The following is a 26850-nucleotide window of genomic DNA, read 5'->3' as shown; positions in this document are numbered from 1 at the left end:
ATAATAATCCGGAGCTAGCAACAGCTACTCTGCCAGAACAATGCAGCTCCAGGAAAGACTTAAATGTGTGTCTGTTTCGTGGCTTTAACTCATATTCCATTGACAAATTAAATGATCACTATGGTTGATCCGTTTTTAGGTTGACCATAAAGCCAAGGAGATTATACCTAAGGCAGACCTCCCAAGCCCCAGGAAGGAGTTCAGTGCGTGTGCCATCGGCTGTAAGGTTTACGTGACAGGAGGAAGAGGATCCGAGAACGGAGTGTCTAAAGACGTCTGGATCTATGACACTGTTCATGAAGAATGGTCCAAAGGAGCTCCCATGCTAATAGCCAGGTGAGTTACATATATTACGTTATAGTAAACAGTCACTGATTCATGTAGAGTGTTACACGTTCACACAGTTAAAGTTAAAGTAGATTCATGGACATTTTAATCTGTAGGAGTTGAAATTATCACATGGCAGATTCACATTTGCTTTTGCCGATTTTCTCGATGTTTGGTTAATTTGCACTATACTTGGATGGAAAGCCTGGCTAGTGCGACAGATTGATTGATTTTTTTCTCAGACTGACCAAAGACTGTCAGTGTTGAGCAAGTATAAGTAAAGAAGCTGGGCCACAAGCAAAACTTATTTTCTTAATCAATTAATCAATTAATTGATTGTTTTCCCTATAATTTAGCCTGTAAAATGTCCAATGAAAATAAAGGCAAATGCCAAAATGTAAGAGCGCCCACGGTGACTTCAGCTGTTTTTGACTAACCTACAGCTCAATTCCCAAAAGTCATTTATTTTAGAGTGATACAGAATAAAGAAACGCAAGCAAATCTTACCAACTGAGAAGCAAATATTATGATTTTTTTACGTAATAAATGATTTAAACATGATTAAGTTATCTTGTTGATTCATTTTCTATAGAGCGATTGATCAGTCAGCTCTTCATTTCAGCCGTAGTATTAAGTGAACTTGGATTATAATCGATTTTTGCCAGTGCTGCTCTTGCATGACATTGTTTACCTTTGGTGAATGTATATGGAATATAAATGGCCTGAATTTTTAATATTAAAGTGCTACGATGATTAATAGGTCAACTTTTGCAACTTTTATTGTCGATTATTAATTCCAGCTTTATTAGTGAAATTATTTTATGTGCAGAGGCAGCTCTGTCACTATACGTTCAGACTGAGAGATCAATAAACAGCCGAAGCAGCTGGCAGTCACTCATTTTCACTGAGAGGAGACTATGAGCAGCCAACACTGTGGCAGCAGATCTCAAGTTGACCAATGACACTGACTGTATGCTAAGGTGCTGCCGTGCACCCTAACAGTAACCAGATGGGACTGAACTTCTTCCTACTGTAACATTCTGCGTACCTGACAAATAAAGCCTGTCGTCTCAAGTACACACAGACAGACAGACAGACAGACAGACTGACACACATAATGTGGTTATTCTCTTCTCCAGGTTTGGCCATGGTTCAGCTGAGTTGGAGAACAGTCTATATGTTGTTGGGGGTCATACAGCCATTGCCGGCGTTTTTCCTGCCTCTCCATCTGTCTCCCTAAAACAGGTCAGAAACACTTATTCATGAGAATAGTTCAGTCATTTATAGTTTTTATCGCTTCTCATACATGCTAAAATCTAATTCGGTATAAAGGTACAGCATGTAATCAGATTGCTAGCAGGAAAAATCTCTGCTGTTTGTCTGACTTTGACTCATTTTAGACAAATTATGCATCTTTGCACTGTTCCATGGTTTAAGCAGTGTTACTGTCTAACATGTTCCCAGGTTGAGCGGTATGACCCTCTCAGTAATAAATGGACCATGATGGCTCCTCTAAGAGATGGAGTCAGTAATGCAGCGGTGGTCAGTGCCAAACTCAAACTCTTTGTTTTTGGAGGGACAACCATACACAGAGACAAGGCCTCCAAGGTTGGTGGATTTGTATATTTACCTTTCTTACAATTCCTCTCAAGGCAGCTTTCCACTGGTCAGATTCCAACTAACTAACTAGCTTTCACACAACTTTAACCAAGTTTCATTTAATATCTGCTATTATAAATGGGTAACTAAATGTTCTAATCAGGGCCCCGAGCACCCAGCGGTGCGAGGACCCTCTTGAAACTGCCATGTTTATTCTCTTCCACAAAAATGATTGAGGATGCGATTGAATTTGATGGGCTTAAGGTGCTCAAAAAATCACAAAACTTTGCACATGCATCAGACGTGATGAAAATTTACATATTTAATGGAACTGTGCACGGGTGTGGCAAAATGGCCCGCTGCTGCTCCCTACAGATTTTTGGCGGATTTCAATGTTTTGCCATGAAATAGGAAGTTGTTGAGGGGGCAGGGCTGGTCCAAAACTCTCAAAACCTGGTACAAGCATCAGAAGTGGCAGAAATTGATGTCTGATATGGGTCTCAGGATTGGTGTGGCAAAATTTCAACAGGGTAGCCCTTGAGGTATGTTTCACCTACATAATTTGGTAGGCGCATGAAAGTCTGTGGTGCTATACCCGAATCTCAAGGGGGAGTCAGACATTTTTGAACCTACTGTGCAATTTTGGAACAGTTTTGCCATTTACAGGTGTTGTAACGAACTCCTCCTAGAGAATTAATGACATTTTCTATGCTTTGTGTTACCGCTCTTAGTAGGATGATAATATCCCCTTCAAATTTGGTCACAAAGTCCTTAAGATCTTGATGATTTGATGTTATGAAAAAAGTGAGTATTCAGTGAATGTCGTTGCTGTGGCCATGTGGCGAATTTTGAAGTTTTGCCGTGAAAACAGAAACTGATGTAACTAGAATCCACAGCATTGGATCTTTCCCAAATTTCACGTTTGATAAAGGTCCTGTCCTGAACACATTTACAGGCCAATATGAAGTCGTGCTCATAGTGCCACCTACTGGCATTAGGAAGTTATAGCCCTATACTTTTACAAACTAAACCAGCCATTGCAGAAAAACCACAACATAAAGCATGTTTGGTGCATTTTATAGCACCAAAAAGTGGAGACAGGAAGTGATATAAAATGTGCAATATGTCATGTCCAACACCATGCACTCCAGGCAGGAAAAAAATTCGCGCAGTCTCCAGTGGTCGCAAAAGTGCCTCAAACAACATCCTGCCAGCGACCCTCGAAATGCACAACAGAGGGCGGGCCCGATCAACGCTGCTTGCAGCTTGTTTTGTTTTTTTTAAATTCATCATCTTAAAATGTTCTTTACTGCGCTTGTTGCATGATTAATACATTGTGATGAATATACAAAATAAAATATAGGAGTCTATATCCACTCATTCTAGTGCACCGTTGTCTGACATTTTCCTGCCTTCATATGTTTGAAGACCAATAGTGCAATCAGAGTCATCGTTGTGCATGAACACTGTCAGCAATAGCACAGCCTAATGCCTGTATAACTTCCTGTGCCTTCTGTATCAGGTCCAGTGCTACGACCCTTTAGGCAACCGCTGGAATATTGCAGCCGAATGCCCTCAGCCGTGGCGGTACACGGCAGCTGCTGTCTTAGGGAGCCAGATCTTCATCATGGGTGGCGACACTGAATTCACGGCTGCCTCTGCTTATCGCTTTGACTGTGAAACCAATCAGTGGACACGAGTGGGCGACATGACATCCAAGCGGATGAGCTGTCACGCCGTGGCCTCAGGAAATAAGCTGTATGTGGTTGGAGGGTATTTTGGGACACAGCGGTGTAAAACTTTGGACTGTTACGACCCTACGTCAGATAGTTGGAACTCCATCACCACTGTGCCTTATTCACTGATCCCCACTGCCTTTGTCAGCACCTGGAAACACCTACCTGCCTAATCGGGAGACACCAGGAGCCAGTTATTCCAGGTACATTGTGAGTGACTGACACTAACAGATCAGTGGGCGGTTGAACATGTAGACAGCTCTCTGAAGGTTTGTGAATTAACACAAGTTGACCACGTTTTGTTTTTGTTTTTTGGCCTTGCATTATTTGACATGAATACATTTTTCAGCAGTCTGTGTCTGTTGGCCTCACAGAGCCAATTTATTGACAGTGCTGCCCCCTGCAGGCAAGGTGCGGCAAGTGAAGAAGCAGTAGTTGAGCAGAAGTTGAGAACAGTCTTTTCAGGCTTGACAGCAAACTGTAAAACAGATAGAAAAGTTGTAATGCTTTCATTTGATGTCTTTTTACCCCAAAAAGCCACTACCACATAAGCCACACTACCTAAAAACTACAGATACTGACTCTGCCTTCGGACAATCTTCTGCAGTTATCTACCAATAAACTGTGTTCTCTCAGCTGCTGATGCATTTAGCTCTAGTTTATTTACGAAAATTAACTTCAGTTGGATTTTTATTTACAATCCAGAGCTTAGAGGAATCAAGTGTTTCTGCGTTTGAATGAGTATTCATGTGCATTAAAGGTAGCTTAACCGCCAAATCATGTCAGATTCACTCGAGTCGAAAAATTAGGTAGCAATTACTGAGATCTGCTAAGCTAGCTAGCTTTAGCAGGAGTTTGCCTTTTATATTCTGTTCCATCATGAACTGCATCCTTATTTAAGGACTTATTTTATCAGTTCATCAAAATATATCTTTCTCATTTACAGATCACAAATAAGGAAAAATCAATAACTAAACGTAGCTTTAGTTTGAGCTTCGGCTAGGTGTGCTGTGTAGTTAGCTTCTCTCTAGCAGAGAGTGTGGTGACGAGTCCTGCAGCTCAGACATTACAGAGTGCAGTCAGTGTGGACTAAATATGTAGTTACTGTAGCAGCTTTCTCAATGTCCGGACCTGATTCTCCCGACATTGTCCAGAGTTGCCCTTTCACACATGCAACGCACAATTGTGTCGGATGTGTTCTCACCAACTGCAAATACTCCGTTTGGTTTAGGTGAGGGGTGTCGCCTGGGTAGAGCTTGCAGGAGGCAACACGCCCATTTGCTCTCTGTGAATTCGCCAGACAACGACCAGCTCTATTCATACATCGGCCTAATCAGACATTACACAGACTTTGTACTAGGGAGCAGGAAGGGTAATGTCCGCTTACTGTCTGGTCCAACTGATTCAGAAATTTGCACTCTCACAGACAGCTCTTCCGACTAATGTCTTGAAAAGTTCAGGGTTGCAGTGCATGTGGTTTGCCTTTTGTAGGGTAGTACTGATATTGGCTGTAACTAGTTAACAACATACAAACCAACCACTTGTGCATGTGTGACTGAACTTTTTCCATTATTGTCCTCCAGTATCCTCCAGTGTTCTCTGTATGTTCATGAATTGGAGTCATATGACATTATCATTACTCCCACAGATCCATCTTACAGCGTGTCCACACAGCAAGAATTTCAGCTGTGTTTTTCAGTCGTCCGTCTCACATCTGATGGAACACACACACTCCTGTTTTAATCAGTCAAGCTGTCTACACAGGCTGGCTCACGGCTCCTGTTTTACAAGCGCTATATGCTCGTAAATGTGACCTTACGTGTATTTTTACAGCTCAAGTCCGTTTCCATGCGCAAAACTACGGCGATGGTGTGTTGGGTTCTGAACACCTCCAAAACACAGATGACCTACATTCAGTACCGTGCCTGAACGCCTTCTGTGCAGACACACACTATGCCGCTGCTCTACTAACAGGCAGCTCACGCTATGCTCTCTGTGTAGACCATCCAAGCAAATTAACTTCCACCTGCATTTTTACTTTGACTTGACATGGAATCACATTGCTTCTAAAATGTGTTCATTCTGAAAATACCTTCCGATTCAGACGTCTTATTTCATTTGGCAAAACTGAAACCACAGCCCATGTGGGAGCAGTCATTCTCTTCTTTAGATATTTGGTCGTAAATCGAACAGTACTTTCATTGATTTATGTCGTGCAGAAAGCCAAACAAAGCCAAAATGAAATCCAAACACAGAAAAAGGGATAATCAAACGGCTGACTTAGCGCTTATCAGTTCCTCTGATTCAACACACAGAGTCAGTAACCAGAAAAACAGAAACCTCTGACCTTTGGTCCTGATAACAGCTGCCACGCACTGTTGTAAGGCAGTCCTCTCTTTTATTAGTATATACATATCAGCATCACATGTAGCTGCCACACATTGTGGTAAAGATACTTCTCCCTATGATTTCTTTGTTCAAGTTCATCCCAAAGCTGAGCAGTTAGATTGATACGTGATGTACAGGTGGTTAGGTCACAATCTATAGGATATCATCTGTGTCCTTCCACCCTCGATTCAGATAACTAGAAAGTCCACAAAAAAAACCCTTTTTAATAAGGGAAAAAGGACAAACCTCAGGAAGACCAGGAACAGAGGAGGAATCCCTCCTACAGGATAGACATGCAATCGATGTTTTATGCGGAAAAAAAGTGACTATTTTAGGTAAATAAATCACAAACATACTTATAATACTGAGGAAATATTAAGTGTAGTTGGTTGAAGAGTGGTTGGCAGAGTATATTGTAGGGCATTTTGTAGGTGCATCAGCTTACCAACTTCTGGCCATCAGAAATAAATAATAAATACTTTACATAAAAAATTGAATTTACGTTAAGTCCATGTCGGGGAACAACCTTAAAAAGGGAAAGGATGCAAATTCACAGATTCAGTCCTAAATATACCAGCAGTTTGGCGCTCTAATTAATAATTAACTACAACCAAATGTACCATATCAATAACAAGTACAGGCTGAAGGGTTATATGTCTTTAGAGTAGAGGTTGTGCAACATTAAATAGAGCAGCAGGTACGTTCGACAGCATTTATTTAACAGTTAACAGAATGGAAAACACACAATATGTAATCTAATGAATGGTACTATGCATACAATTTTGTGTGTGTGTGCGCGCGCGCAGGAAAGCGCCACCACGAAATGGCTGAGTGTGAAAGGTACACAAAGGAAAAGGAAAGGACACTACAAAAAAGATGGTGGATTTAAAAGACGGCTGCTGTTTCTTTGTCGGTACTTACTGGATATACTGCGAATCCTTGGGTGAAACGTACTAACATCACCTTAGTATCTACATTGACAAAGTTAAGCAGTCCTGTACTTAGCCGGGCTATGCTACGCTATGCTAGGCCCGGTTACGTTAACCAAGTCGGGGAGGTAGGCGTGCTGCCTTGTTAAATTCAGTGAGCTGTAGTTGTGCCGGTTGTGTTGCTGTGTTGATGGAGAGATCACCGGTTGCTCCTTTGCTCTCCTTACGGACTTAGCCACTTGACGCTAACTCTGCTTCGCGGCTCCCGTCGCTTGCAAAATCAGTTGGCAGACTTTGGGTCGTAGCTGCTGGCGCTAAATTAAAGCCGTTCGCTATAGGTTGCTCTTGAGCAGCGAGAGTTCGGCGCAGCAGTCCGTTCCGAGCGGGTCGCAAGGAGGTCAGAGAGCGGCAGCTCGTGCTGCGCAGGAGGGAGGGAGAGCCTGCTGCACCCTGACGGGGTGAAGGGGAGAGGGCGAGACAAAGGGAGCACTGGGGTTTCGTTGACCTGGTGCCGCCATGGGTCATAGGGCATACAGTGACCAATGTTAGCTGGTTGTTGAGTCCTTGGGTAGAGTTTGGGTACACCTGAGGAATTCTGGGAAGTTGAGTTCAATTTAAATCACACAATGAATTCATCTGTGGAGTCCCAGCAGGCCCCTTACAGTAGGGAGTCAGGGGGGACCTCCTGTGTACCACCGAGTCCTGAGAACAGTCCAGAGGGAGAGAAGATTAACATGTCAGTGTCAGATCCACCTCTCTTTGTCCACACAATAGATCTGAGTGACCACGGAGGCTCTTCTAGCTCCGATTTCTCATTTGTCTTTGTGAGCTCAACATCCAATGACTCACCTGACAATGAGCATGGTTTAGCCCACAAAGACAAAACCTGTCCCATTGCCAAAGCTTTTCTGGCTGTTTCTGCTCCACATGTGTGTGGACATAGCGTTAATCAGACAGTACTATTTGATCAACAGAGCGTACCAAACTAAAGAAAGTCACGTGCTGAACCGGACGACTTACAGTTTGGGACACCCCCTACATGTTCCTGTTGCACTGTGGACTGACAATATTTTCCCAAGCCCCCCCCACACTGGTTCACCTGACATATAGCTAAGTGGTGGTTACGTGGAGTGTTGTTGTTGTGTCCATTTAGCGTACACCTCTGAGATGACTATAGTTTCTGTGATTAAATTCACTTCTGCGACTTTTAAGTCTTTTAGACTGAGCCAGCCTGGGACTTGTTCATTCACACGATGCTGTAGCTTGTACCTGCTAAACGAGGTCCTGACTCTTTTCTTTTACTGGTGAATGAGTATAATTGAAAATGGGAGTGAATGGACTCTTTGTCTGGCAGTCCAGTGGTTTGTGTGTTTGGTTGTGGATGATAATCATTAACAATATTACCCAAAATCTATATTTCAAAGGGCGTGATCTGATGGTGAAATTCTGACAGCAGCCCGCATTATACAGGTTGTGTTCAAGAGTACAAAAAGAGCAGTCTCTACTGAGGTAAAACGGTGGTGAAGCTTTCTTCCCGAGGTTATGTTGTCTTTATCCTCTTTAAGTGCAGGGACAACCTGCGCAGTGGGACGGCAGCATATAAATACCCTCCATCCATTGTGCCGCATCCTCCTCTACATCGTCGGCTCCCTCGTTCTCTTTTCACCCGCCCCAATCCCTTCAAAAATTCATGTTCTGAAACTGGACTCCCACAGCAGCCTGCTCCTCTAACATCTCCTCTGTCACACATACAGCTTCTGTTTTTATGTCTCGTTGCTCCACCTCCGGTGCGTACTCTGCTGATTGTCTACCCACTTGTACTGTATGCGATGTCTTCTCCGATCTCCACTTTGTCCTCGTGTTTCCTGACCTTGTCTTCTTTTAGGTGCGACTTAAAGCTCGGTGCGGGATCATGCCGGAAATTAGTACCACTTCCAGCTCTCTGAGCAACAGTAACAGCCACCTCTCCCATGGCTCTCAGCTGAGCTGGGCTGATTGAGAATGGACTGCTCCGTGTAAGCATTGTTTGCCTCACTTTTGTGGTTATCATTTATTCATCATGAAAAACAGGGTTTAGCAAAGACTTGATAACACATTAAAACTTATTTCTATCTGATTGTGATTTGATTTGGTAACATTTTTAAAGTCAAGTTTCAGTTCACTATTCACTGTGTAATAGATTTAAAACGTGATGGAGCGTTAGCACGTGAGATACCATCAAAATATTAACTGCTCTGTATTCTAATCCGAGGATGAGAACTTGAACATATGAATTTCTTCCAACGTATATTTATTACATTTATTTAATTGTCATAGAGGATATATTAACTGAACATTAAACAATTATCACAAAAGCTTAGACTGTACTAAGTTAAATAAATAAAGTAATAATAATGAAAAATAAATAACATTGAAATAGGTCCAAGCGGCATCTAAATATTGCGCAATCTGCAATCAATGGAAAATTATTTACTAATATATCCAGCATTTAGTTTATCAATTGACAAACCACAGAATAATTTTCAAAAAAGCAATCACTAAATACAATAATATAAATAAGAATAAAAATGTCACACAAAAAATCTAAATATTGCACATTCAACTAAAGCCTTTAACTTTTGAACTTTTTTTCACTAAGGCTGCCACTACAGGATAAAGTGCAGAACAAATGAAATCTTAAAATTTCTCCAAAAAACAGACGCCTTCCATAATACTGTTTTCGTGACATCTCTACTTGTTCTCAACACTCATGGAGGTCTTTACAGAGAACCAGCCTGTCTACCTTTGCTGGTTTCAGACATGAACGCTGACACACTTAACACTTTCTCTGACGGCGAAGTCGTGTGCAAGCCAGTCCGCTCAGCATCAGAAAGTTGTTATTGTGTACCCTCCACCAGGCCAGAGGGTCTTCCTCTCCACCGACCGCAGACAGTCCTCAGGTCCGAGCACTGCTCTTACGGAAGCTGCCCAGTGACCTCTTTCCCCTTCTTCGCTGTGGATGGATCGGCCTCTGCTGCACTTTGAAGCACGGCGCCTGTGGTGCTGACCCGAGCTCTCTTCTCCCTCAAAACTGAGAGACGAGAGCCGTTAAGTTCTGCAATTTGATGTACTTGTGAGCAGCTGGGCATTTTGCGTAAATGTAGTCGGTGTAATCAAAATGCAACAACGTATATTGCATGTGGAATCTCGTATTCTCTCAACTGTACATAAAAAAAAAAGACCAGTTAGCTTCCGTGTCTTCTCTCTTGCTTTGAAATCCCGGACGTTCTCTGCGTTTATGTAGTTAATCTTGAATCTCGGCTCAAGGAACAAACTGTTGTCCAGAAGCTCCTGTGTGGCCGCGTCGCTGTATTTGTCCTCCGTGTAGCCAAGGGCTCTTGACTTTATCGACCGGGTGAGGTCTGTGTCCTCATCATTTTCAGCCAGAGTTGATGTTCTCAGGAGATGCAGGACTGGCTTCAGGTATGACACACTTACATACACTTCACCAGAGAGGGCGGTGTTGATTGATTGAAGGACCTCTGTGTCGGGACCAGGTAACACGTCTTCCTCTCCTCAGACAGAACCCGAGACAAGGCCTTGCTCTGCTCCCACACCCTCCCATTCATCCTCCGCCTTGAGTCCCATCTTGTTGGACACGCTCTGGAAGATTTAACTTCTGCTGCGCGGTCTTCTTTTTCCAACTGTGAGAATTTACTTGTGCGTCATCTTTCATCTTTTCTGAAAAAGGCAAAAAAAAAATTGAACCAAATGAACCAAACATTAATTGTGTAAGGTCACAATAAAGTGCACAAAGTGCTTCACAGAAAGCAATACAATCAACAACAAGAATTAAAACAAATAATTCATAAAGCTTGTTATTCATTGTAATACTAATAATACATGAAATATGAATAGATATTTATATACAAAATTATACAAACAATGCATCTCATAGTGCTTTCAAACAATAATATCTAAATGACAAGAAAGGACAGAAACAACGATGAAAACAACGAGCAAACATAATCAGACACACACACACACACACACACAGACAGGGAGAGAGAGAGGTCTACACCTACCAGTTACAAGATGCGGCCTGTGGCCATAACACTGATTCAGTTCCACAGCTTTGATAATGTTTGATCCATTATCAGTGGTGATGCACATCTGGCCATCTTACTTCACACACCAGCTGCACAAACACTCTCGTAGTCTGTGGGCAGCATTCTTTCCTGCGTGGTCAACAGGAAGGTACGGTTTTTCAACTGAATGTCATCATTTATGAAGTGTACAGCTCGGTCATCCTGCTTAACCACGAATAGGTTGTTGCGACCTTAATACTCCACTCTTTCAGCTCCGTCTCAACCTTTCTCCCACATTGTGCGTACGGTTCCGGGAGGGCAACCGATGCATGCCCAAGAGGGTCTTTCATATCATTTATGTGGCGTTTGAAGGGGTTTATGAAACCCATCTTTGGTCACGGTGTGAAAAAAGACTTTTTGAGCGTAGCGAGGCGGTTGTTTGTTTTTACCAATCCTTCAATCCCTCCAATAGATCTTTTCATACAGATTAACGGATGCACGACTGTGACTGATGGAAGGGGAATGACCTGTTATTATTTCAGAAACAGACTGAAAGAAGCTGAACTCATGTGCATCTGCCTGCCAGAGATCATCAGCGCAGCTGCTCATTGTGTTCACGTATGACCGCACATCTGACGCTCACATTAACAACTGCAAGGCTTCATAGAAGTCAGCGGGATTTGAACCCTCACCCGCAGCCAGACACCAAAAGCTGTAGTGTCCTCGATCATTGACTTGTTCCGTGGGCTGTGTCCATAAAACAAGCCACTGGCAGAACAGGGGACAGAACACACACTGATACTGAAACCGCAGCATGAGTCAGGATTTTTCAAATGTTCCATGGGGAAAAAATAGACAAATGTGCCGCATATTTTGGTCTGTGTTAGGATTAAGAAGCTTTTTTTTTTTACGTTAGAGCTGTCAGTGTTCACACAAGCTTAAAATCACTCGTGAATACGATCGTTTTAGAGGATCCCTGCCGCTGTCATCTCAACTGCGAGACACATGCGCACACAAATAATCCTTCATCCGATGTTCCGGCTCCACGGCTCGTATTTGCAATGCTGCCGCGCTCAGAGCTGCTTTTCCAGTCAGGCCTCGCAATATGTAGCAGAACACAAGCAGTTTTAATCCAGAGCTCTTTCTTATGTTAATGCGTGACGGCAGATTAGTCCACGTTCTGACGCACAACTAGAAGCACAGCCAACTGTCTTTGAGTTGTGAGTCTGCTCTGGAAGAAACACTTCTTCACTGTCAAAGTTTCGCACAATCATTTGTGTGTTTTGTCTGTGTTTGTGTGCCTTTGCATGTGTGAGTCTTCGTAGGGATTGAGAGTTGTATCAGAGAGCCGGCTAACAACGTGTCGACTTGATATTAGTGAGAGAGTGAACCCCGCATAGATTGCAGCGTCAGCCTTTAAAGAGGAAATCTTCGAGTTAGAAGACGACACTGTATGAGAACAGAAAACGGTCTGGCCCCAGGGTGAGTTGGGAGTTTCCAGAGGAAACAACTGCAGATACAGATACTAAAATCCGTACGCCATATTTGAAAGTTAAACGGGTCCCTCTGTCCTGCAGACAAGATCCTGAAACTCTCACAATAGATCAGGGCATGTGTGGCATTAAGATTTTATCAATACTGCTACTCTTGACAAAACTGCTCATGGGTCCAGTACTTTATCCGTACTGCTTATTGCTCTGCTCCTGTCCATTACTGGATGAGAGAAATAAATAACAGCAAAACTATGCAGGAGCAGCCGATTATGAAAGTCTCTTGTTCTCAGGTCTCTGTTGAAAAAGAGATGTCAACGAGACGAGACCACCTGATTAAATCATGTTAAAATTCCCGGTGGCTTGGCAGTAAATTTAGAGTGGTCAGGATGATGAACGGCAACACAGACTAGAGGAGGTTGTAAACAAAGTGTCTGTCCTTCATGAGAGGACAGGTGTGGGTTACAATGACTCAGTGCACATCAGGTACATGAGCATCAGTCGCTCCACAGGTCAGACATTTGACAGAGACACCTGCACAGGTACGCAGAAAGCGTCCCTCCCCTCTGTGGGTGAAGATATGAAATGCAAACATGTGCAAAGTCAAACAACTTCATTTGGCCTTTTTAGTCAAAACGTTTTTCAGTAAAACATATCTTGACTGAGCCTCTCCCACAGCAGCTTTTAAGCATTTTGATACAGCGTGGTGTAGTTTATTTAGCCTCACACACACACACACACACACACGTTGTGGATGGTGATGTGTCAGTTGTTTAGGATTCAGTGTACCCAGTAACACCAACATCCAAGGTTGATCATACTGAGTTGTCACTTTATATTTATAATTTTTTAATTATGTAAAAATAATGAAGATGTTTTAAAGTTGAGTGAAGAGACCAAAAAAGAAGAAGCAGGATCCATGATTCTATTTTGTGGGACAAAACAGGTGGGATTTTCCCTTTTAACCCTGTGTGTGTGTGTGTGTGTGTGTGTGTGTGTGTGTGTGTGTGTGTGTGTGTGTGTGTGTGTGTGTGTAAGCTGGTATCTGACGCCACGTAAATCAGTAGGAAATGTTTGTGTTGCATCATGGGTGGGATGACCTACAGTATGAAAAAGAAAACAGCAAATCTTGTGGCCTGCTGTCGCCTTTATTCTTTTAGAGTTTCCAGTCATACCTGTTGTGAAACACTGACCTTTGATGAATGTATTTTGGATCATTTTTCTGGACAGATGTTTGAACAACCTCTGTTAGGTTTTCTTTGAACGTGCTGTCCTGTACCCGCATGTGTACCCAACACACCCGTCCCCATATGTCCAGCTGTAGCGGGACATACAGTAAGTAACGCAAGAGTCACTGGGTCCATCTGCTGCAGCAGACACAGGGACAATGGACAGACTGAGTGAATTGCATTAAAGTGCTTATTATAGAGGTTCAGCTTCACTTTTCATACACCTGTCAGATAAATTCCCTCTAGATCAGAGAGGTTTAAAGCAGAGCTTGACCAGTTTATCAGCATGGATGATATTACTGGCTGATTTTATCTTATGGCAGAAACGTCATTGTCAGTCAATGAGTAACAAGAAATGAACTTTACCGTTACGCTCAAAGTCTTCTGCTCACTACATATCCCGCTCCCAGTTCCGTAAGAGCCACATCCTCTTTGTTATGGATTTATTTAAAAAAAACAAATGTACGCTGATTCGTGGATCAGCGTACATTTGCACTCTCAGATATAGATACGGCTCTTCTTGCTCTCTTACAATGCAGATGCTTTGCCGCTTGCTCTCGCCTCTGCTTGCATATTTCTACTGATATTCTCGTTTTTCTGCTGTGAGAAAATACAAGCAGCGGCTCCTGGATACTGATAGATCACTGGGACAATACTTTTTGTGGATATAGTAGGCTATTGCCACATTTAACCATTTTTTCAGTACTGCGTGAGCGTAGCATACCAACAGCAATAGCCTGCACTGCAGTGACTGGATACGTAGTACTTACGCAAAGCTAATTGGCAGCAAGATGCCCCCCTTCTCCATGGATGACTACCACAAACTTCTGAAGAAGATACATTTTACCATGGACTCAAAACAGTGGACGGGAGCATGCTAACACACAGCTAATAAGCACCAACAAGACTGCCAAGAGACGGGAGGGCTGTGTGCCGGATAATAAATCTACAAGTGGCAGTCCTCCCTGGAAATCTCTTAGGGCAAAGCTTAAGAGTAAATTAAAGTAGTTGTAGTGAAGTAAATTGCCCTGGGAAAGGGGAGGACGACTAACAAGCAGGACCCAGCGCCCTGGGATTTGTGATGCGACCGGCTGGCCTAAATTATCATCGTGTTCAACTTCTACAGAGTAGGACACAGCCCTTCATAGCTGTGAAAGGGGGAACTAGCAAGAAAGTTCCCGAAACAACCGAGTGTGCACCTAGTGAACAGATTTGCTCCACTACTGCAGGACCTTGGATCTCCATCTGATGACCTGGATAATCTTTCTCTCAGAGAAGTGTAAGGACTGAGAGTAAATCTGAATGTAAAAGTCTGAAGGGAAAGTTATCGACTGGGCCTCAAACTGATTGTTAGTGACTTTGCTGTATAAGATGTGAGAAGCATGTGCAGAAAAAAACGCCAAAATACTGTTTTTCCAAGGATATGGTCCCTGACATGACAGAGAGAATCCTGCATTATTGTGGCTGCATGTCCAACTGCGAAAAACATCCTGTTGCACACAGGGACGCGTGATGTTGTGAAGCAGCAGTCTGAAATGCTAAAACCAGACTTTGCTGATCTGTTGAACACAGTCATCTCTCTGAATGCTGAGGTGTTTATCAGTGGCCCCCCTACAAGGACATTATACAACATCTGAAATCCTCCTCCGGCTGCATTAATATTCTGCCTACAGGCTTTTCAAAAATGATTCTAATTGCATGGCCTCAGATCTTCTACAAATTGTCAACCCTGCTCTTCTCTAAGAAATGTTCCAACAGGCCCCACGAAATCTGCCATCATCAAACCACTCTTAAAAAAGAACAATCTAGACACGTTGCTAATGACTAATTATAGGCCCTTTTCAAATCTCCCATTTTTAATTAAAATCACTGAAAAAGATGTTTTTCCACAGCTTAACTTCCTGGCACCAGACAACTGTTTTGATGTCTTCCAGTCAGGATTTCGACCACACCACAGCACAGAGACTGCTCTTGTTAAGGTCTTCAGTGACATCCACGTCAACACAGGGAGGGCTCGATTTCAATCTCAGTATGGCTGTATCTTAGTGCTGCCTTTGACACTGTCAGCCACAACATATTACTGGACCGACTGGAAAACTAGGTGGGACTTCCTGGCATACTGCTAAACTGGTTTGAATTGTTTATGGAGACAAGGAACAAAGATTAAAAGTAAGCACTCAGCTTCAATCAGCGATGTTAAAAACCACAAACCAAGGGGGCTAGAAAATTTTGGTGTAGTAATGGACTCACACCTGAATTTTAACAGTCACATTAAGACAAGTACAAAGTCAGCCTACTATTACCTTAAGAATATATCAAGGATTATAGGACTTGTGTCTCAGCAGGACTTGGAAAAACCTGACAATGCTTTGGTCTTCAGTCGACTAGACTATGTAATGATGTGTTTACAGGTCTCTCTAAAAAACAAATCGATCTGACAACTGCAGCTGATTCAGAACGCTGCCACTCGAGTCCTCACTAAGACCGGGAAAGTGGATCATATCACTCCAGCTCTCAGATCTTTACACTGGCTTCCTTTCCGTCAAAGAACTGATTTCAAAATACTGCTGTTGGTTTATGAAGCACTAAATGGTTTAGGGCTGAAATACATTTCTGAACTGCTGCTGCTATTTTATGAAGCATCCAGACCCCTCAGGTGGTCTGGGACAGGTCTGCTTTCTGGCCCCAGAGTCAAAGCTGAACACGGAGATATCTGGAATCGAGGCTGAAGACTTTTCTGTTTGCCACGGCCTTTTATTGAATCAAATATTGACTCGTTTCGTACGCTGCACTGCAACTTTTACTCCGTAACTTTTTTAAAATTTTTGATTTAACTCTATAGTTTCTGTCTCAATGCCTCTTTGTATCGTCTTATGTTGCTTTTACATTTTGATGCCTTTCCATACAAATAAACTTGCCTTGCCTATAGAGACAGAAATCCAGAATCAGCTTTAGTGTGAAGCTAAAGATGTTAAATCTTGTGTTAGAGGTGGCCACATGCTTCTGTTTCTCAGTTTAGGTTGCAGCTCTGGTCTCCACCCGCCTGTTAACCTGCCGGTTCTTTTAATTCCAGGGCAGCCGGATACTTATTCAGTTTTTATCCTGTAGCTATGATGAAATTCATATGTACTGACACACAGCACAAGTATAATTTCCTCTTTGTTTCTGTCACCTCTCCGCTGAAGTCTGTGAGCAGGAGAGGGAAAGCTAGAATAGTTTGTAACCACAGCCATCTCAAATGGGCAAAATCAGCAAGTGTGAACCGTCGTGGAAATGTTTCTGCTGAAGGACAGACAGCTCGGCTTCTGAAACTCTGTCAGCGGACGTGTGACTTGAGACAGGAGGCAGCAGCTTCCAGAGAACATCCAGGCTCAGTAGTGGTCAGTAACGATGACAACATGGGCTGCAGTCACTCATGGTGGAAGAGGGAAGAAACTAGGCTTGTCTCTCATATTGTAATCATTTACAGGTTTTCTTTAAACAATTTCTATCTGGTTTACAGATAATGAAAGCTGATGGATTTCTAAATACTGAGCGGCTGCAGTTCTAATTTAGGAAAAACACACTCAGAAGTGACAACCAATGTACTGACGACCAACATGTTCTAACCTGCGTCTCTCGTCTCCCTCCTGTCCTCCCATCTTTTTCAGGAGGGGAAGTCCTGCTGGAGAAGAATCTCTGAGACTCCACCCTGCAGTCGGAGCTGCACACAGGACCAGTCCTTACAAGAAGAAGCTGCACCTCACTGACTCTGAATCAGTCCTGAGTGGTGGAGCTAACAAGCCAACAGCACACCATCCAGCTCTTAACACACAGAGAGGATTTCTCCCAATACCATGCTTCCTAAATTATGTGATACTACTCAAACAGACACTTTGATGAACCTGACTGACTGACTGATGGATGAAGTGCTCATACGGACCGATTAGTGGTTTGTGTGTGTTTGCGTGTGTGTGTGTGTGTGTGTGTTTTCTGAGGCCATGTTTCTTAAAATGTCTAATTAGTTCTGAAATCCTCTACTGAACCATTCCAGACTAAAGACAGAAGCTGCCAGTGATTTCCCTCAAAAATGCCAAAACTACAAGACAACAGAGTGAAAGAAGGACCACAGCTTCCTGTGAGCCTAAATCCAGGGTGCACTGCTCACAATCACCGAGTCTGAGAATTGAAACTGCCGTGGGTTTACATGAAGCCGAGCATTTCAGTACATCAGGTGACAGTCAGCGTTCACCGAGAGAATATTTGGCTCATCGGCATTTGATAGGAAACACGACTGTTAAATGTGGACTGGAAAGTCTGTGCTCAGTGCTGCGTGGGATGAATTATTTTTATTTGTCTCGGGTTTGTCATATCAGAGCACTTGCATCGGTCATGTAGAAATGACAACAGACTCTATCTTGGAGGTCCATTAGAAAATATACAGGTCGAACAACGACAGCTGCTTCAGAAACAAACTGATGGAGATGATGTGATCGTAAACATGAATTCAAATTTTTGACCCGAAGTGGCCCATCGCTAAGTACGACTCTGCTAAACCTGAGCTGAATTGACCTCTGTTAGTTTCTGAAAATCAGAGCGGTCCTCCACCGTGTCCTCCACACAGGATGTAATCACTCTCATTACCATTCAGACAACACATCAGCAAACACACTGCATAGCAGACTACACAGTAATGTTAACTAGAGCCAGCCAGACTGTTGACGAGATTTAAAACGTTTCCAAAATACAAACTCAAGACTTTTAGAACATATCCAAAATAATTATTTGTCTCCAACACTGATAAGCGTCATGAATGATGCGCTGAAGGATGCAGCAAGTCAAGGACCTCCAGTTTGACCTGTCGTACCAGTGAAAAGTCAAAAACACTCGAGGCGTGAACTCACAAGATGACAGGTTAGTTGCTTCCTCTGACCTGAGGTCACAGTGTCAGCTGAAGAGCCAGTATTGAAACTGTTGGGTCCTGATCGTGATGTACTACTAACCAAAGTGGCAACACAGTATTTGAACTTCATGTTGTCCTTTTGGGGATGAGGTGGGATCCAGTGAAGGCTAAATGTGGAGAAAGGTAACAGGTCTCTGCTGGAGCCTCAGTAGACCCGTGTCCAGAAACATTTGGAATGACAGTATTTCCTTACTTCTTACCTTTACCTCTCCTGAGTGCCAACGTGTTGCAAGTTACACGATGTTTAAAGCATTCGGAAACACATTTGGGAGCTTGATTTGTGGATTTAATTAAGATGTACAAGTGACAGTTGAACATCTCAAGCTGCACCTGCACTCCTTCGTGTTTCCAGTGGCATGAAGGAAGGAGCAGCTCAGAGGCTGACAGCGTCACATCAGCCATAGAAAGTCTTTTATTTCAGACAACAAGCTTGTCAGGTTTTTATAGGACACACACAAGAAGCACAGACCACCCTTGTCTCCTGCAGAAACCATCACTACCAAAGGGCTGCTGAATTCTCCGTGTTTTTCTCTAACACCTCGGCACTTGATATTTGTCAGTGCATTCCTCAGCAGTGGTGTGTCTCTGTCCCACAGGCGTCAAATATCTTCTCCAGCTGTCACAATAGAACAAAGTAGCACAGAGCGGCTGAAGAAGGTTTCTGCAGGACACAGATGCATCGTGGCTGATACCTTGTCCTGTCTCTGTGGTGACGTACAGTATTTGCTGGTGTTTTAACTCCTTTGCACTTGTCCCCTGTCCAGCTGCTCACAGCTGCTGTGAAGTGTAGAATGCGTGACTGTAGAAATCTGAGTTGATTGACTTTGTGTGGTGGGATTTCAGCTACACACACACAGAAGAGAAGAAATGTTTTGAAATACTCTTCAGCTGTTCTTTAGAATTTGAAGAAGTGAGGATGAAGGTGTTTTTCAGATGACTTGGGGAAAACTCCAGGAATTTCTTTGAGGAAAAATTGTTAGATTCTGTATGTTTGTACTGGTGAAAATAAACAGTGACTCACTTTTTAAACACGGTGCAGCTCTCGTATGTGAAGAGGATGTTCTGCTTCAGGTCGGGGAACATTTCTTTCTTTCTAATTTTGTCTTTTTCTACACATCGGATGTCAGACAAGGAAAAATCCAACTTGAATGAAAAGATGCATTATAAACTGACTTTAGAGGATCTCTGCAGACAGCAGCCCTTTACTGTTCTCAGGAGAATCTCTCTCATCGTTGGTCCAGTTCGGTGGGACAGGATCCAAACTGCCAGTTCAGTACTTCACTACACTTGCATGACCCCTTTAACCGTTAACAGAAGCCATCTAGTCAAAAAAACAAAACACATACTTTATTATTTTGATACTGTGCTCCTTTTTGACAACAATCTGAAGCTTCCAGTCATCGCGCTGGTGAAGTAGTTATTCTGACGGCCGTACCAGTAGTAAAGGTTTCAAATCTAATGAGGGCTGCAGCAGAGGACTAGTCGTGAGGTCCTTCTTTCTTCTTCATTTGGATTCTCATCAGCTTCCACAAAGTGGCCACTCGCGTTTTTTGACTTCAAACAAGAACAATAAAAACAAGCAACATTTTAAAATCAAACAAATATAAGGAAAAGTGTCATTAGAAAACGTGCAGACGAGAAACTTATGATTAAAACATTAGAATCTCAATCCCCTGGGGAGCACTAGAGTGTTGTCATTGAAATCGCCACATTAGGTCCTTCTCAGACCTGGAATCTGTTAAGGTGTTGAAGTGATCCATCTTTCATTTGACGTGACTGATCCTCGGAGCTCCACTCAGAGAGGGAGAGGACGCTCAGCGATACCTGGCAGAGTTAAAACGTTAAGATCCCGAGAGTGTTTTCTGGCGGCAGCGCTGATGAATTTTAAAACTTAATTCACTGTTGAAGCCTGAGTGAGCATCATGAGCGTGATGGACGCTCGTCTGCTCCTCTCAGCGGTTCCGCTCAGACATTTTTACATCGATTTCATCTGCCTGTTTTATGATCTCATGCAGTGCACTGCCACTGAATGACGGTCAGACTCTTTGTTCATTAACTGATTCATTTACAAAACATAAAGGAGCCAATGGAGATGGTTCGTGTCAGTCGGTCAGTGGTGTCAGCGCTGTGAGTGATAAATGACAAAGGAAGCTCGTGGACCAAGGTGGCAGCTTCTTTTAATAACTGGGAGTACTGGGCTCAGGTGCTCCCAGTCAGCCCAGGGGGACGGCCCCATCCACCTGTTACCTGTACCTAAAGGAGAAGAAGAAACAAGGCACAAGAAAACGGGCCAAAAATAAAGTCGTGGAATGATCGAAGTGGAGAGCTTCATTCCTAGGGAAACATGGATGTGAGGAAAAAAGAGTTTGATATTTCTAGAATAGGTTTGGGCCACTTGTCAGTAAAGGAAAAGCCACAGGATCAGTGAAAAGATTAGGAAGTTTGAAAACAGGACGAATTAACACCAAAAAAAAAAAACATCCAGAAAAACTTACCCAGACCACGTGGGCTGGGGCTGACTCTTTCACAGTATGATGTATGTGTCATAGACTATTTGTAAAATAAGTAATCCCACCTCTTATAAAAATGAAAGGTGAGATTTTTTTTATTTATGCAGGTATTGGAAGAGTTTCTTTGTAACAGCCTACAGTTAACTGTGTAACAACCACATGGGATGTGCGACTTCTTTCTGCTTTGGTAGCACAGTCCAGAGCTAGTCTGATCTCCATTCAGCCACAATGAACAGCCAAGCTGCTCCTGCATTACCTGCCAGTACAAACACAAAACTGATGCTGCTCAGCTCGACTCAAGCAGATCAAACCTGGGTTCTATATGTAAAACTGTCTTTTGATTTTTGTTTCCGCTGTGTGTGGGTGTGTGTGTGGCCAGGGGGATAATTCCTATTCCTGTCTTCTCCCTGGCCGTTTGCCTCTTCCTCTCACACACCTCATGCATTTTTAAAGGTATGCATTATGATGTCCCTGCGTAAAAAGGATTGTTTACATGTCTGTCTGGAGAGAGTTGTGTGTGTCTGTGCGTGTGTGTTGAATAAATCGTCTCCTGACCCCCCCACTGTCCAAACACTTTGCTCCATTCTCACAGGATGAAGTGGCTCAGGACCAGACGGTTTGAAGCCACAGATGGGACCCCACTCTGATGTCTCCCTCAGCTCAACACAACAGTACTGGACACATACGGCGTCCATGTGACTTCGGTCTGAACAGATAAGACCATTAGTTAGACAATTGGCCGGTGGTTTGGCCCTTAGCTGAGTCTGCATACTGCTGTGCGTTCGCACTCTGAAGCTGTGGACGAATCTACGGCAAACACAAGACATTACGCCCACAGATTTCTTTGTTCAGTGCAGCGTGCATCCTTGTCTTTGATTCACATATTTCCTCTGGTGGAGCTCCAAACTGTCATCCGCTGAGAAGCAGGTAGATCAACTTGTCGACATAGTGTCCCTAGGCTAATCTGTGACCTTGTTTGTTCTTTTGACGGCAAAGTTATAAAATTGTCATTACCATTAAAGGTGTCACTTCTACCTCAATTAATTTTTGATGCCAGGAACAGAGTTACTGATTATCTGACGATCAGAACGTAATATACATATGTCAAAGAAACAAATGATCGTGATGGTCGACTATCACACGAGCAACTCGACATGTTCGGTCAAGACAAGGTTTTCAGATAAAAACTGAGCAAGGAGGTGGTTTCTCACTGAACCTTGTTCTGTCGTGGAACAAAACTCGTTATCAGTGCTGTGGCTTTTCATCAAGTCACTGTAAGGGATGACAATCTGAATAATCATGAACACGACACCACCCACAGTGCAATCAGTCACTTGTACTGATGAACTGTACAACAATGTGGAAACGCAGCAGAACGAAACCCAGTAACAGTACAGCTCCACAGATAAAATGAAGATGATAATCTTTAGCACACAGCTGTGTTTTAAACCGCTGCAAGTTCTGGTTCAGCTGGATCTGTTCGAAACCGCAGCTGGACTCAGCGGCTTTGAGCTAAATGCCGCCATCTCAACATGTTGAAATGCTCCCGATGATGTTAACATGCTGATTGTTATGACTGCATTGAATTTCTTTGCTGATGCTGTGTTTCTTCAGTATGAAATTGACAGGAACAGATCTCAGTCTGTTACCAAACACAGTTTGTGTAGTTCTGGACGATGTCAACACTTCTGCCATGAGTGACTGTTGGAAGACTCTCTGTGTGGGTTTTTTTTTTTTTTTTTTTTTTTTGGAAGATGATCATTTCTTTAATTCTCGATATGTTTAAATCTAAAAGAGATCTGTCTCACCAGTTCACAAATTCTTGCATTATGGGTCCATAATGTCTTATCTGTCTGACTGAGAAGAGACCTAACAACACTTCGGTCAGCAAATGCTACTATAGGGTGATTTTTGTGTTTTCATCTGCAGTCATGAGTAAACAAGATAAAAATTAAAGGAGAAAGGACAAAACCCTAGGGTGAGTCAGCAGAAGACAATTTGAATTTCCCCTGTCTGAGTTCTGTTAAATAGAGAACTGATAATGTATCTGATGAGCTGATCCTCTCGGTGGATATGAGCTCGTTCTTTACTGGTGAGTGAGTTTGCGTTCTACTAAAGGCTGGCGGAAGGTCAGCAACAACTAATCTTTCATAAGTGCTGATTTGTTGTAAGTGCTCATGTACAGAACACAAAAAACTGATACAGTTACAGCCACTGTTTCAGAGTTTTCTAGAGATCTTGAGGCTATAGGATGAGAGTCATTTAGAATTTTAGGTCTTCTGATCAGCGGGATTGGAATGATGTTAGAGTTCTTCCAGAGATCAGGAACATTTAGTTCGATGTGATTTTCACGCCAAACCAGTGTCTCCAGTGTAGATGTCATTTAGCCAATACAATCACAGAATTACAGTTACACTTAGTTGGATTTTTATGTAGAAAACCTTCATAATGACCTTGCAACATGGTGAATCACATCTTGACAGCATCAGGACGATATAGCAGCAAAGCAATACGACAGCGGAGGTAGGAGGAACTACCATGTAACTACACTGATAGCACAGAGTCATCACTCATGACAAAACCGCCCTGTTTAAGTGCTGCTGTTGGTTGAAAGCTGGATTTGAACTTTGTTTGGTCCATGTTAGAGAAGCTGTCTGAATCCAAACCTTCTGACACAAAAGATCAACAGAGAGATTAACACGACACGGCACAGAATATAGGAAACCGCCTGGAAAACCCACACTGGTTGCTTTAAAGTTAGGTTTGTTTTGGACCCAAATGCAGACATGGACACAACAAGGTGGATGAGGTAGGTGGGTTTATTTAGACTAAAGAGGGATGGTTACGGAGGAGGAGATGGAGGCTGGCTGAAGCCGGTGCCTTGCAGGCTGGAGAGTGAAAGGGCTGGCTTGTTGGCTAAGGTGGCGTGGAAAGATAAGGTGACTCAGTGAAGAAGCGGACACAGGAGGAAAGTGTTAACAACTGGCACGAGGAAAAACAAACAGGATACAACTCTAGTACACAAGATACAGAGCAGCCGAGAGAGTGATTTTCACTGAATCTGGCGGAATAATCTGGTGATGAGTGGATGAAGAGCCGGGCATCTTAGACTGCGAGATTGATGAGTTGATTGGAGAAGAACCAAGGGCCAGGGGAGGGAGAGCCACGCCCATACCACACACAAACACAGACAGACCGGGGAGATGGAGACACAAGGAAGACAGGGAGAGAACAGGGAAGCATAAGGCCAGAGCCATGACAGCTCACAATTAAAACAAGACTAGGTCAAACCTAGCATGTGGCTGGACTCGCCCTTTATCTCTTTGCTTCTCTCCTTCTCTTTGTGCTCACATATACGGTATTTTAATCCAACTGAATTCTCACACAAGCTGTTCTCATTTACATGTTTTTCTGTTTCTGTTGTCAGGCAACGGAACAAGTATGAAACAGTGACTGAAACGTGGCCCATTGAGACGACATGTTAACCAGCAGTCACTTCCAAGCTGCTGCTCTGCTACTAAAATCCTGGTTTTATAACCACGACGTCGTCTGACAGAATCACCAGACACATAAGTAAGAGACAACGGCTGAGCTGAGATAAGTCAGAAGCTCATTCATGTCTATTTCAGTTGCCGTGCCATCAATTGAATGAGACACAGAGAGGTTTGCCTTGCCTCACCACCCATACGTCTCACGGCTCTGGGTGAGCAACGTCTCGGTGTGGAGTCTCCTCAGAACTGGCTCAGTGTTACAACAAACAGTGAAAACTTTCCTCATTACCCACAACAGTTTTTCACACGTGGCAGGATTCATCCTCTGGGGACCATGAATGTCTGTGACAATTCATCATCATCGTCACAGTACTTTAATTTTAGTCTGAACCACAGTGGGGGACTGACAAACATCCCTAGAGCCACACCACTAGCATGTCGGTGTGACCGCAGACCATTTCAGATTTCAAGAGCCTCGTACCGGGTCCACGCCACAGCCCCAGTTATATAATCGCAGAGGTCTGGGGCTACACAAGCAAGATTGCGAAGATGGGTGCAAAGCGTGCAGCTTCCATTTCAGTGAACTGCTGTTTCTGAGTTTGAATTCTACCCTCCTCCTCTGAGCCTGTTTTCCTTTGGTGGTGTCCTTAGTCAAGAGAAAACTTTTAGTAGAAAGTGAGTCACATTCAGCTCTGCACCAGTGTAAGACAATGTCCTTCAGAAGGAAACAGTGGTGCATTAAACAGCCCGCTTATTACAGACGTACCGATCACTGGTCTGATCACTACATTAGTATGTAACGTTCTGCCAGAAAAATTCTGCCGACTGATGAAAGCACCCCAGGTCAAGCTCAAGGGGTTTAGCAGAGAAATGGATCCACTGCCTTTTCGCTGTGTATGCAGTAAAAGCTCATTTACCTGCCTAAAATGTGTGTGTTTCACCAGACTACCTAAAGAGTCACTGCCATGACCTGAAGCCAAGGGGGGACAGGACACACGTCAGCTTTAACGGCAAGGAAATTCTACACTATATATTCACATACACTTGTGCACATCTCATTTCTCACAGACACACACCCCCTTTACATTATTCATGGTTGTTCCTGTCTATAAATATCTAACAGGCCGGTAATGCAGGAGCTTTACAGTATATTTTGTGTGTGGCTGCATAGGAAGTAAAGGGGGCAAAGGTCACTGAAGGTCAGCCAATAATCCCCGGAGCAAACAACCACCTTTTCATATAACACACTGCACTGTTTCACACAGGCCCTAGAAGATTATGAATTGATCCGAGCTGCCGTGTGTCCAGACCTTTAAACGTAGGTGAACAGCACCCGTAGTAACAACCTGCCAGAGGAGCCTAAAGGAAAACAGAGATGTGAGTCTTAAACTGAAGAACAGTTTAAAAGATCCAAAATGAAATCAGGGACCAGCACTCACAGAGCACATATTTGTGTTGTAACAGCTGATTCATCTGCTCCGGCAGTAGAATGAAGACTTGTGATGTACACCGTGTGTGCTGGCCTTGGTTTCCTGTGTTCAGCTTACTTACTGTGTCAACACCACACTCCTAGTTCACTTTTAATTCCTTTGGAGCTGTGTGAATAATTTACAGACTCGAGGCTCTGCAGTGTTTGGAGCTCTGCATAAACTGCACACACCAAATCCACACTGTGTAGATGCAAGGCACTCGCTGCCCTTCGACGACGACAGGGACACCATTGAGTGAAAATAGGACAGTTGGTTTGGCAAACTCAGACTCTGCCATAAAGGCATTCAAAGCTTTTTTTTTTACTGTCAATCAACCGAAAGAGTTGGTCTGGGCAGGTAAAGGGAAGAGACAAGTGAACATAATTATTTGAAAACACTGTCTCTGCGATCTGTAGGTATATCTGTGTCTTCTCATACGGTATTTTTTTTATTTCCCTCCTTTGTGTGGCCCCCGGTGCTCCTAGCTGTTGCCTTTAGTGCCTGTAGCAGCAGCTCTGAGCCCATCTGTTTACAGGTGTAGGTCCAGTTAGAGCGTTAGAGTCCCTGAATTGCTTTAGAAATAACTGAGGAGAATGGGTCCGTTCCAGTATTATCGGTTGGGGACGGGTTTGTAAAGCTGCAGCTGTGCACTGGATCCCTAACTGACTATGAC

At 43.3% G+C, this 26850-nt stretch overlaps 1 protein-coding gene across 1 annotated transcript in view; it reads left to right on the top strand.

Annotated features, from left to right (window-relative positions):
* Positions 1 to 19730, top strand: part of LOC120793492 (kelch-like protein 25) — a 38850-nt gene extending 19120 nt beyond the window's left edge. The window contains 5 exon segments of the mRNA XM_040133623.1: positions 140 to 336; positions 1467 to 1572; positions 1792 to 1935; positions 3449 to 3865; positions 17416 to 19730. Of these exon segments, the coding sequence (XP_039989557.1) occupies positions 140 to 336; positions 1467 to 1572; positions 1792 to 1935; positions 3449 to 3835 (834 nt within the window). The 3' untranslated portion in view covers positions 3836 to 3865; positions 17416 to 19730.
* Positions 19731 to 26850: the final 7120 nt, after the last annotated feature.

This window comes from Xiphias gladius, chromosome 8 (assembly GCF_016859285.1).
Source record: "Xiphias gladius isolate SHS-SW01 ecotype Sanya breed wild chromosome 8, ASM1685928v1, whole genome shotgun sequence".
Taxonomy (NCBI): Eukaryota; Metazoa; Chordata; class Actinopteri; order Istiophoriformes; family Xiphiidae; genus Xiphias; species Xiphias gladius.
Note: the sequence above shows the minus strand (reverse complement) of the source record. Positions and strands in the feature narration are given on the sequence as shown.